The following is a 12,838-nucleotide window of genomic DNA, read 5'->3' on the forward strand; positions in this document are numbered from 1 at the left end:
AAAAAGCGATCATAATTTTAAAAGCCGGTTGAAATATCATAAATTGTGCTTACAAAAAACATAACAATTAATTAGTGGAAAATATGAAAATAAATTAAATAAACCATATAGCTATACGTGCAAGTGGAATATTTTTATCACACCTTAAAAAAAATAATACAATTATAATTTAGCATTTTTATTCTTAACAAATAAATTAACATCACATATCAAAAGATACGATCGTATATTAAAATAGTTTTCATCTCTTAGTATGTAAAAGTAGCCATTATATCCCCAATTTGTTCCCCAACTATTTAAAATTTTCCAATATTTTACAACTTTATTTTTTTCTTTAGTATTTTTTATATAACTATTAATATGCTCATCATATATGTCTTCATCTAAATCATCGTCATTTTTTGATTTATATTCATCATAAGAATGAGTTTTTTTTTTTATTAAATTTTCTATAGTGTCTTCACCCCACCCAACTATAACAACAGCATGATCAACTTTATTCCATATATATGCATTTGATTTATCACCGTCTTTCATTTTTATAAAATTTCCTGTTAGTATACCTTTTTTATATTTAATAAAGCTTTTTGATGGCTCAATCGCTGCAGCTACAGGGCCATTATAATAAATATATTTTTTTAAATCTTCTTCATTTTCTATATCAAGGTATTCATATTTTGTCACCTTAACTTTTGTATCACAACTGTCTAGTTCATCTAATTTGAATTTTTCTCTTTCGTACATATTTTTATCTACCAATATATAATCATCATTTAGATAATCATCTGATATATCACTTGTTTCTTGTTTGCCAGCATCATCTGATTTATATACATAATTAATATTCTCATCTTTTATCAAACTTTTATGGGTATTACTATCGTTTCTATTATCTGAATTATAATGAGCATTTCCAAAATTATTATTCATTCTAGTCTTTTCATTTTTTTGCTCCATTTCTTCAGGATAATTATTAATATATATTTTATCGCTTTCCTGTTTTTTTAAAAATATTTTAAAGGTATCAAAACGATCACACAAAGAGTTATTTTTATCATCTTTATTTATATATAAATCCTCATATTTTTTAAAACATTTATTTGTATATAAATAATTTTCATAAGCATATTTTAAAGAAAGATATATATACCCACCATTACAACCTTGATTAAAAAAGTCGCATATAAGAAGTTGCTCATTACTAAAGGACAATGAATCAATTTTTTTTATATAATTATATTTTATTCTTATTCTACTATTAATTACGCGTGAAGCGGAATTAGCATAACATGAACCACAATCTTTTTGATCAATAGCATCATCAAAAATTCTTACGCTAATTCCATTGAATCGTTTTTTTACATCATTTTCATCTGACCAATCAAAATTTTTTAATATTATATCTCGATTACTATACATATTAAATAAACTATTTTCTTTTATTTTTTTAATAGGTGTATTATCCATTACCCCTTTTAGCTTATTAGGTTGTCTCTTTTTTCCTTTATTATTTTTTAGGGGTGTTTTGTTTTTTATATCCCCAATTAAATTAATATAATAATCATGCTTCTTTATATCTGCATTAGCATCTAGAGGTGATAACCTATTTGGAAATTTGTTTGTTGCTTTGTCTGTATTTTTGTCTAATTTTTTCCCGCTCCAACAATATCTTTTCATTGGCATTGTTTTAAAGTCTATAAAATTATCATTATAATAATCAATTAAATTTTTAACATCGTTATTATTTCCATATAATTCTTCAACATTATTTAAAGCTACGCTTTTATTCTCCTTCATTTCAATCGTTTTATTTAATATATTTAAATATGCATTTTTTAATCCACCATATAACGCATATGCATATCTAAGGATGCCATTTCCCCCCTCTGATTCTTTTTCTGGTATATTATTATTTATTGATGAATTGTTTTCTGTTCCCTTTTCCTCGAATTTATTCATGCATTTTGATGAATCGTCATTTATATCATTAGCCATGCTATTACTTGTTCTCTTATCGTTACAATTGTTTGGTCCACTATTATCTACTACATTCATGTTACTTTTAACAATATCGGTATTGTCATTCAATTGATACATATTAACCACCCCCATAATCAGGTTGTTGCAATAACTGTAAGAAAATTCACCATTTTTTACAAATTTAAAAAAGGAAAAATATATTTCTTTATTTTTATTTTTAGAATTGTATATCTCAATATATAAGCCTTCGTCATATACAATTCTCCAGTATCCACTATACTCCGGAGAAATATCACCATTTTCAATAATGTTAATAGTTCTGTCTTTATTAAATGCAATAATTTTTTTATCTTTAATTTCAAATCGTTGTTTTACATTTTCTGGGTCAAGTGCATCTAAAAAGAAATAATAGATTGAGCACATATGACCATATATAAAGGATTCCGCATAAATAAATGGGCAAATAAACATATATGCAAACTTATACATACAGGAAGATACCCAATTCGAATAAAATTGAAACATAATATTGTGAATAAACACGTAAATATATAATTAGAAGAAATAAAGCCAACAAAACATATACTATACCATGATATTCCGAATCGTCCGGTCTCCTATATCCACACTCATAATCATAATAATTTTTGTCTAATGCATTGCCTATTTTTGAATATTCATTGTCTTTCTTTTCAAGCTGCTTATTTTTTAGTAATCCCAATTTAATTTCCCACAAACCTTCCACATGTCTACTCAAGCAATGAACAGGGATGTCACATTTTATGTAATTTAAAAAAATACAAAAAAATAAAGGTATTAAAATCATGTCAAGATAATTTTGTGGTATTGTAAAAAAATAGATGTGTATTTATTTATACAGGAATAAATAATGAAAACGAATAAGCATATGGGGCACGGGAAGAAAGGCAGTCATAGATCGAAAAATGACGACCCTTCAATACTTAAAAAAAATTAATTCAAAACAAATTAGTCATCATTAGTAGACAGGCTATACATGTAAATGCAAAATTATTTTTATATTTCATTTTTCATTAATTAATTTTTATAGGAATTAAATATTAATGTTGCAACATGGTTTCAAAGAAAAGAATTTGTGTATTTAAAAATCCTTAATTTTTTGGCGATTTTGTTCTCTATTAATATACAATATTATACTATTGTCCATATTAATTTCATTTTTATTTAATATTTTAATATGCACTCAAATGCATAATATTTCTACCACATTACCTAGTATAAAAACAAACAAAACAACAATTTTCCCAAAGAAAATAAAGTTATATAATTGTTTTACAACAACACACATATACATTCACATTTATTATACATAGGGTATAAAAAGGGGAGTAAGAAAATTGTAACTACAAAAGGGAATAAATCGAAAAATAACTAAACAATAAATATATGTGAGTAAACATATTTAAGGCATCACGCCGTCTTTTCATAATAGATAATATAAAATTAAACTTTTAAAGAAAATTATGCATATCTATGCATAGATATTTAGAACACCATTTAAATAGAAAAAAGAATATAAACAAAAAAATATAAATATACACAAAAGCATGGGAATATTTGTGATGAATAAATGTGTAAAATATACGAAATTATTTGTATTCAAATTTATACACTCCATCTAAAATGGATCATCGTATAATTTATTCCATAGCATAGTGGTGTATTTTTTGGATTAACATCTTAAATAGATAATCTAGAATAGCATTCTCTGCTACTTTCATTGTGTTGTTTAGTTTGTCGTATATTAGCCTGGAATAACAAATAAATAATTATATATATAACAAAATATATAGGGGAATATAGTAACCATTTTGATAAAAATTCATAAGTAAAAGCCGTGTTAAATCAATTTGTTTAAATAAATAGTACAACAATGAAAATTTAAGCACTTATAACTAATAATTTGATCGTGTTCACAGTGTAGTATTGGTTTGGCATTTTGGCATGCATCACAATTTAGGCATAATTCGTAAAGATAATAAATATATGTATTCAAATGTTTTTTTTATCCTAGGTTTTCTAGGAAATTACCTCTTTCTTATTGGAATAAATTTACACAAAACATCTTTTTCAGATTCGTTTGAAGGTAAATTTTCTTCCATTACTATTTTGTCTGAAGCAACAGGATGTATAGTTTCGCCGTTATCAAGAAAACTAGATTTAAAACGGTTCTGTTTATTTCCTATACGATGTGATGTTTTTTTATTTAGAATGCTTTCTAAAACGGATCGAGAATAGATTTTTGCTAAAATATGTTCAAAATTTTTTTGAGTCAAATTAGGAATTTGATATTGTTTAGCTTCGCTAAATAATTCATCTTTAAAAAAACTTAAAGCCTTTTGATTTAATAAATCAATATCTTTAAAAAATCGTTCTATATATACACGTATGTCTTCTATTATGGCTTCTTCTCTAATTAGTGAAAATAATGAGTCTATCACAACAGCAAAATTTGCGTAAATGCTTTTTTCATCGTTTTTATACGAATCAAACAATATAGATCTAACTGATTCTATAAAAATATTATTATTTATTACATTTTCAAAATTATAATTTATTTTTTCAACGGGATAAAATTTAAAATATTTTGATACCATATCAGTCTTCATATATATTTCGCTTTTTTTTAATAATTTCTCTAAAGAAACATAATAATTGTATATATCTTCTTCTTTGTAAGTTATTTCATCTTTGAATCTAGATAAAAAGCACTTTTCTCCACAGTTTTTATCCAACATTTTCCGACTAGTAGAACCATTTGCTGAACCATTCTCAGAAATTTCTTCCTCATTTTTCGTTGTGTCTCCATTTTTTGATGTTTTCTCATTATAACACAATGTATACATAAGTTTTTCGCGTACAATTAATTTAAACATTCTATTAAAAAATTTGCTAACATTCAATTTAAGTGCCATTCCTCCATCTTTTAATAACGTATTAGCATATTTTGTAATTATGTCACCATTTGGCTCATTTATTTTTTTCGTAATTTCATCTTTCATACCATTAAAATTTAATAATGTTTCTTTGTTAACCTCTTTTAGTATAATACTATTATTTGCTTCTTTTTCATTTTCGATTTTCTCTTTTTCTAATGAATCATCAAAATAAAAATTTACTACCTTATCAAATTTATCTTCATATTTATTAGATACTTTTATCGTATTAATAATATTTAATTCTCTTCTATTGGTTTCATGTATTTTGTCTTTAAATCCATTACTTATATTATCGTCATCGGTTTCTATTTTTTCAATTTTTGCGTCGTCTTTTTGTGCGATATTTTTCGCTTCTTCATCTGGTCTATCTATTTCCACCTTTTCATTATTCTTATCGATTGTAGAATTTGGATTCTCATTATTTACTAGATCCTTAGAAACTAATTTCTCCTCTACTTCTGGATTTACTGCAAAAGGCACGTCAATTTTATATTGATTTGCAATATCGATTTTTCCATCCTTTTCCACTTGCTCAATTTTTAAATTTTCATCCGATTTATTACCATTTTCTTGGGATCCATGCAAAATTATACTTTTATCCTGTACATAGTTTTCCACATTGGTTAATTCTCCACTTATACTGAAATTTTTCCATACTAAAAACAAAATACAAGCATATAATTTATTCATATTGTACTTTGATATGCAATTATATACTTAATTTATATTTAAAAGTAGTTGTTTTATTTCCCCTTTATTGGATTATTTCATTCAGTTTTCATGAATTAGGAATATAAACACCTTAAGATGTATTTTTTTCTCTTTCAAATTATTATTTTTTAATATATATATAATTTTTGTAGAGAAAATATATAAAAAGTAAAATATTCAAAAATATTAGGCTTGGAAACTGATATTTTTAAAAAATGGTGTGTAAAATAGCTAAAAATTATTTAATTATAATAAAGGAAATATTAGGACCAAATTTATATATTTATTTTTAGGCTTTTCCATATATGTTGTAAATAAAAAAAAATTAATTAAATAAAACAAAAAGACCACCGAAAATATAAAATCATAAAAAAATACTCAAGAAAAATATGATCTATATGATTTATTCTGGCACGAATAAGTCAAATTTAAAGACATTTACAACATGAAACAACTTTTGTGCAATAATATAATAAAATGCACATTAACAAACATGTATGAAAAATATAAATTAAAGACACCATGCACTAACCTCATTCATTTTGGTCTTCTATACATATACATAAAATTATTGTCAATATACTTAAATGCATGCACCAAAAAATGTAATAAAAATAAAGACACACTATTAATTACAGAAAAACAACAAACTTGGTAATAAATAAGAATATTATAAAAAAAAAGACATATATATATTCATACAAATTTATGTGTTGGCAAATAAAATATAATTTTCGAAACATTTTGAACCCAACTGAGCCCATTGCAAATGCATATTGTAAATGCAGGACATAACAAAAAAACAATAACAAATAATTACTAGGTTAATAACCCGTAAAATAAAAAACTAAATCTTGTAAATAAACAAATTAAAAAAAAGAAGAAAATAAATTATTTCATACATGCACCAAAATATAATGAAGCTCTCATATCTTCAAGGATGCAGAGTTATTATATATAAATTAATATAAAAAGTAAAACATATATATATTATAATTTAAATAAAAGGCCTTGAAACGCTCCGTAAGTAATCATAATCATGGAGCATATAAACTTTCCTTAGAAAAATTCATAAGCCATCTCCTTATTGGTGCTCATTTTAGGAAAATTAAAAATATGAGCGATAAACAAAAAAAATATTACTACTACAGTTAGTTTATTTGGTGTTCATATAAAAATTTAGAAAAAAAATTGCTTGTATTACTATATGCAAGTGTATAAGGTGCATAACGATAAAAGGCTACAAAAATTATTCACAAAAAAAAAAAAATTCATCAATATCAATTAAAAGATTTTTTAATTAAATCACTTTCGCCTGATTCTACATTTACTTGAAAAATGTAAGAATCGGTACTGTAATCACTTGATCTACATTTACATTCAAATGTATATGCTTTGTTTATTAAGTGAGGCAATTTTAAGTAAAAAGCGGTTGTAGAACCGGTTTTACTTGCATATGATGTATATCCTGGAATAATAGTATTTAAACTTGTATTATAATTATTAACATACACATTATCGAAGCATCCAGTTGGTTCTACATATCCATGTGTCTCTTGTATACACTTAAAGCCAACGATTTCTCCAGGTTTTGCATTTATTTGACACAATTTAGTATTTGCATCTTTGCTATTTGCCAATGGGTTAGTAAAATATTGAGTAGATTTACTACCAAAATCACATCCTTTTATTACATTAGAAGCTTTTTGAACTGTAACTTTCATTACACCATATTTTATTTTTTTGACAGGCTCAACTTTAGCAGGCGCAGGTTCTTCTTTAGTAGCCTCAGCTTCTTCTTTAGGTTCCTCAGTTTTTTGTTCAACAGCTTCAGTTTTGGTTTTTTTAGTCACAGTATTGCCTTTAATAGTCTTATATATGACTTTAATAATCTTAGGTTTGGGTTTATTTTCCTTAGCTTTGGCCTTCTCCTCAGTCTCCTCCTCCTCCTCAGCCTTGGGTTCAGGTTCAGGTTCAGTTTCAGGTTCCATTTCAATTATAGTTTCATCGCCATTCTCTCTGTCTCCTTCTTCCATTAAATTTTTATATTTATTTTGTTTATATAAAGCTTTTGACATAGGATTATCGAGATTTACACTTTCTCCTAATGTTATATTTCCATTATGATTACCAACTCCTTCAAATTTTGGTGGTTTCAAACTTTTTTCTGGAACATCAGTTTCTAACTGACAAAAGCAATAGAATGTAACACTTTTTGGAACTGTTGGAGGTACAATAAGAGTATCTTTATATATTGTCGATCCATATAATAAGTAATTTATGTGAATTTGGGAAGATTCCAAATGGGTTTCGATGTTATTTGATGTGTTTACATTATGAAAACATTGTGCTCCTATTTTATTTGGGCATATATATGTAATTTTATCAAATGGTTTTGCATTAATTGTACAATATGACATATCCTTATTGTCATGTAAATAATTTTTGGCCCTAAAATCGCAAACATATTCTTCTGAACGGACAATCAATTGTTTTAAAAGAAAAATGAATGTGTATATTAGTAAACCTTTCATTTTGAAAAAAAAATTAATAACAAAATTTTCGAATAAAACAAAAATTCACCAAATTCAAAATAATCAATAAATTGTCTTTTTTAATTTCGATTTTAATAAATGTTTTTTTATATTATTATTTAATTAAGTAAATAATTAATTTTTTTTATTATGGTAATAATTAGTGTGTTAAAACATTTTGTGGAAAGTCATATATAAATGTAAATAATTCAAATAAATTAATTATAAAAAAAATTACAATAAATATTAACAAATAGGGTGGAAACGATGTTGTCTATATAGTAACAATTACGTTTTTAGTTTATTTATGAATTGTATATATAACAAAAAATGTAACAATAGTAATAGTTTTATTAATTTGGAAACTAATATAAACATTAAATAAATTTATTCTTCGTATAATTATAAGTGTTTTCATTTAAAATTTTTAATTTTTATTTTGTTTTTTAAAACAATAACCACAAAAAATAATTTACTAAGATCATCGAAAAAAATTAATTTTACAATTTTTTATTTATTTTCTCCTAATTTTTTTTATTGTGCACACTATTTTTCTATTTTCCCCTCTCAATGCACATGCATCTATATTTATAATAATATTTGTATATATGTGTGTACAAATTTACACTTAATATAGTATATATGTTACACAATTTTTTTCCAAATTTTCAATTAATGAAACTTTACGGAAACACAATAGATCTACATACATTAAAACGAATAAATATTAGCACCGTTTTGTGAGTAAATTTTTTGTTATATATCTAAAAATTAATAAATTTCCACTTTTTTATGCTTAATTTTATATTATAGTTTTTTTTTGGCACACAAATAATAAATCAAATACATGTAACATAATAAACCCTGCACACTACTCACAAATATAGCGTGATGGTGAAGTGTCGCTTATATTACAAAAAAAATTTAAGAAACAAAAAAAAATTATGTAATTATTTAGGAATAATATTTAAAATTATGTAAATTTAAAGAATAATTTCCAAAAATATATATACGCTTTATATAAAAATAATTTTATAAATTATGTCTTTATGCTAATAAATTGAAATTGTTTATATATTAACTACCTGCTACAGTTAATGGTATATACAACCTTGCATTTTATAAAACAAATATATTTTTTTCGCAAATTTTGGTAGAATATGAATCCTTAGTTAAATGATAACAAAATAATAAATAATTGAATTTTTTAAAATGTATACACATGTTTAAACTTAAAATTTTTAATTTACAAATTCAACTTTATTAAATCATCGTAATGATAAACTTTGGATCGGTTTATTATATTTGATTGTTCTTTATTTATTACATTCTTTACTAACTTCTTGATTTTAGCTATATTTCTTTTAATTGCCTTTAACTTCTTTTTGTCGAAACATGATTTATTTATGCTTTCTACATTTCTTTCCTTTCCTGATCTCATCATGATGCCTCTTTCAGATTGTTTAATAAAATAGTATACAGTTCCTTTTCGACCATTGTATCTGCAAAATCAATTAATATAAAAAATATATAGTATAATTAATTCTTACATGAAAACATATAATATATGAAAATTTTTAATTATCAGACGTTAATATATATATGCATATATGTGTGCCCACTAAAAAATTGGCAAAATTGATATGCATTTAGGAAATTGTCTCATATAAGTAGTGTGTTCTTTCATTTAATTTCACCACAGTCGTACACCCGTTGGTATGCATATATACATGTATACATGTGATAATATGAAATCACACTAAAAAATATATATATAGTATAATAGTGAATGAAATAAATGTATAAACAGCTATACCTAGAAAGTCTTCCAATTCTATGCGTCAATATATTATAATGCATTGGAATGTCAAAATTTATAACATACTTTAAATTCACCGTATCTAAACCTCGTGCAATAGAATTACTACATATTAGTATATTTATTTTATTACTTAAAAAATCCTTTAATATCGTTTTCCTTCTTTTAGATGATAAATCATGATTATATTCAATAATTTTATATTTTACAGTATTTGTATAGCTGAAATATATAGTTAAATATCGAAAAAGAAGGTGTGATCTTTTTTCGTCGCTACAAAATATCATCATACTTAGGAAATCTGCAAAGGAAAAGAAAGCGAAAAAGCGTAAATATATATGTAACATTATATGAAATAATAAGCGAAAAACAGGTATAGTAATAAAGAAAATACTAATATTACAACTAGTGTTAATATTAACACAACTATGCATCGCCAAAATGACTAATTTAGCATCGTAAATATATATTGTTTGTATCACAAATTATTTTTTATTATTTATATTATTTTTTTCATTAAATGTGCGCTTTACCATCATATGGTATCTCTTGAATGATTGCAATTGTGTTATATATCTTTTTATTTGTGTTTTTGGTATAACAGTAAAATTCGTTGTTTCTAGCTTTATTTATTGTATAATAAAAAAAAATAGGCCTATACAAATTTAAAGGCATTAAATTATCTGAAACCTTACATAAAGTAGCAGATACTAAATATTTCTGGAGAAAATATTTCGGTCTATATAAATTACTTGATGCATTTTGATTTTTTTCTACAATTTTTGTTAATGAATTAACTAAACTACATATATTGGTTTTATCTATAGACACAATTTTATCTACTTCATCAATAATTAAAAATTTTAAATCTTTAAATAAATGCTCATTGCTATAAAATAATGATTCAAATTTATTTGCAGTTGTAACCATAATATTACAATTGTCAAAAGTGTTATGAACAAGCTCATCAAAATATATGCTAGAATTAAATTTATTTATATTTATATCTTGGAATTTTAAGTTTTTTATATTAAATTTAGTTATCACGTTTAAAATTTGTTGTACCAATTCGTCGGTTGCTGTTAATATTAAACAAAAAAATGAATTATCCTTTTTAGATAAAAAATAATCTAATATTGTTATAGTATAACATAATGTTTTCCCTAATCCTGTGGGGACTTCAATATATATATCACCAGTTAAAAATGAGTTTGATCCATTTTTATATAATAATGAATATTCTAATATACAACTTTGGCAAGGTAAAAATTTTTTAAAATTAAACATATTAATCAGTGCGTCTATTATATATTCATTTATTGGATTTCTTTTCAAAGAGTTCCATTTTGATATCTCTATTTCATCGTCATTTATTTTTATTATTCTACAGTTCGAATTTAACGTACTCCTTATATCTTCGACTTTTGTTTTGTCCTCTAATTCATCACTTTTATCATCGTCCTCGCCACTTTTTTCCACATCTTTACTATTTTTCTCGTTATTACTATTTTGATTAATTTTTGTATTTATGTCATTTTCTATCGCATTTTTTCCTTCATTTAAAAGATCGGAATTCACAAGTTTCTCATAACTGTTTTCAATTAACCTTTTTACATTATCTATATATATGCTACTTGTCATTATTTTATAGGAATGGTATTTTTAAAAGAATCAAAATATAATTCAGCCAAATATCCAAATAATTATAAATTTTTTCAATAAATGTTCACATAAAAAAGGAGAAAAAACATAAATATTTAATAATGAATAATGAATAATAAAATAAAAAAAATATTTTATATGGCGATAAACAATTTCGATATTGCCACGATTATGCCCATTTATTTATTATTTTTCGTTGTTATTTTTTAATCTATTATATTTATTGGTGTTTTATTATTTTTTTTGTTTTCTTAATTTATTTTTTTGCAAAATTATATCGTAATATTTTTTTAAAGCAAGTTTTACGACGAAATGAAGAATATTATGTACATTTCCAAAAAAATAGTAGCAGCTATTGTTGCCATTTCATTGGCATATATTTGTATTTATCATATATACATATGACAACATTTTAAATGAGTAATCTATATTATTATTCATTTTATTAATTTATTTGGCATTTTTTAACCAATTAAACAAATGAAATAAAACTTCTATTATTTTTATGTCAACACATTTATATATATGCATATTCGCCTTTTTGTATTTCCGTTGTATGCATATATTGTTAGTTATGGGGGCTAATGAGCCTGCTCTATAAATTTATGAATCATTTCTTCTTATCAAGTTACATGTAAAAACTCGGTAATTCAAAATGGTAAAGATTTGTAACTACATTTATTATCTTTTCTTTTTATAGCATTTTTCATGTTTTAAAGTTTGCTCAAAATTTCAAACATATACATGAAGGTTTTATATTAGGAAATTTAATAATTTAATTTTTTTAACAGTTATTATCCAAAAATTGTTAAATAATTAAAAAAAAATTGAAAACTATTAAACAAATATTTTTAAGAAAAAGCACATATATACAAATATATGCATATATATATGCATAGGTAAAAGGTTAATGGACAAAATAAAATGAATGCAGTATATAAAATAAGCATATATTTATGCGTATTCATGAAAATAGATTAATCTTTATAATTCAAATATGCATATTAAAATTTTTATTTTATAATTTTTTCATAAAAAAAGGAAAAGGGGAGGCAGAACAATAAATATGCAACAATTTTAAAATGATTATAATCAGGGTCTCCTTAGTATTATATCTAAGTGTGTATGTATATACAATTATATATATAAAGCAA

General features: G+C 23.8%; 4 protein-coding genes across 4 annotated transcripts; all 4 read right to left on the minus strand.

The window, feature by feature from the left end:
- Window positions 1-162: 162 nt before the first annotated feature.
- On the minus strand, window positions 163-2,806 carry PCHAS_1003300 (dipeptidyl aminopeptidase 3, putative; the record flags this gene model as incomplete). The annotated part of the gene is made up of 2 exons (XM_737789.2): window positions 163-2,375; window positions 2,572-2,806. The coding sequence occupies 2 exons, from the start codon at window positions 2,804-2,806 to the stop codon at window positions 163-165; spliced, it is 2,448 nt and encodes an 815-aa protein (XP_742882.2).
- An 853-nt stretch (window positions 2,807-3,659) lies between these two features.
- PCHAS_1003400 (conserved Plasmodium protein, unknown function) lies at window positions 3,660-5,648 on the minus strand (the record flags this gene model as incomplete). The annotated part of the gene is made up of 2 exons (XM_737790.2): window positions 3,660-3,768; window positions 4,051-5,648. The coding sequence occupies 2 exons, from the start codon at window positions 5,646-5,648 to the stop codon at window positions 3,660-3,662; spliced, it is 1,707 nt and encodes a 568-aa protein (XP_742883.2).
- A 1,301-nt stretch (window positions 5,649-6,949) lies between these two features.
- On the minus strand, window positions 6,950-8,203 carry PCHAS_1003500 (6-cysteine protein P41, putative; the record flags this gene model as incomplete). The annotated part of the gene is made up of 1 exon (XM_729108.2): window positions 6,950-8,203. One exon carries the CDS (start codon window positions 8,201-8,203, stop codon window positions 6,950-6,952), a length of 1,254 nt encoding a protein of 417 aa, XP_734201.2.
- A 1,246-nt stretch (window positions 8,204-9,449) lies between these two features.
- On the minus strand, window positions 9,450-11,663 carry PCHAS_1003600 (ATP-dependent RNA helicase DDX51, putative; the record flags this gene model as incomplete). Its single annotated transcript, XM_016798249.1, has 3 exons — window positions 9,450-9,705; window positions 10,020-10,323; window positions 10,556-11,663. The coding sequence occupies 3 exons, from the start codon at window positions 11,661-11,663 to the stop codon at window positions 9,450-9,452; spliced, it is 1,668 nt and encodes a 555-aa protein (XP_016655484.1).
- Between the last annotated feature and the right edge of the window lie 1,175 nt (window positions 11,664-12,838).

This window comes from Plasmodium chabaudi (assembly GCF_900002335.3).
Source record: "Plasmodium chabaudi chabaudi strain AS genome assembly, chromosome: 10".
NCBI classification, from domain to species: Eukaryota; Apicomplexa; class Aconoidasida; order Haemosporida; family Plasmodiidae; genus Plasmodium; species Plasmodium chabaudi.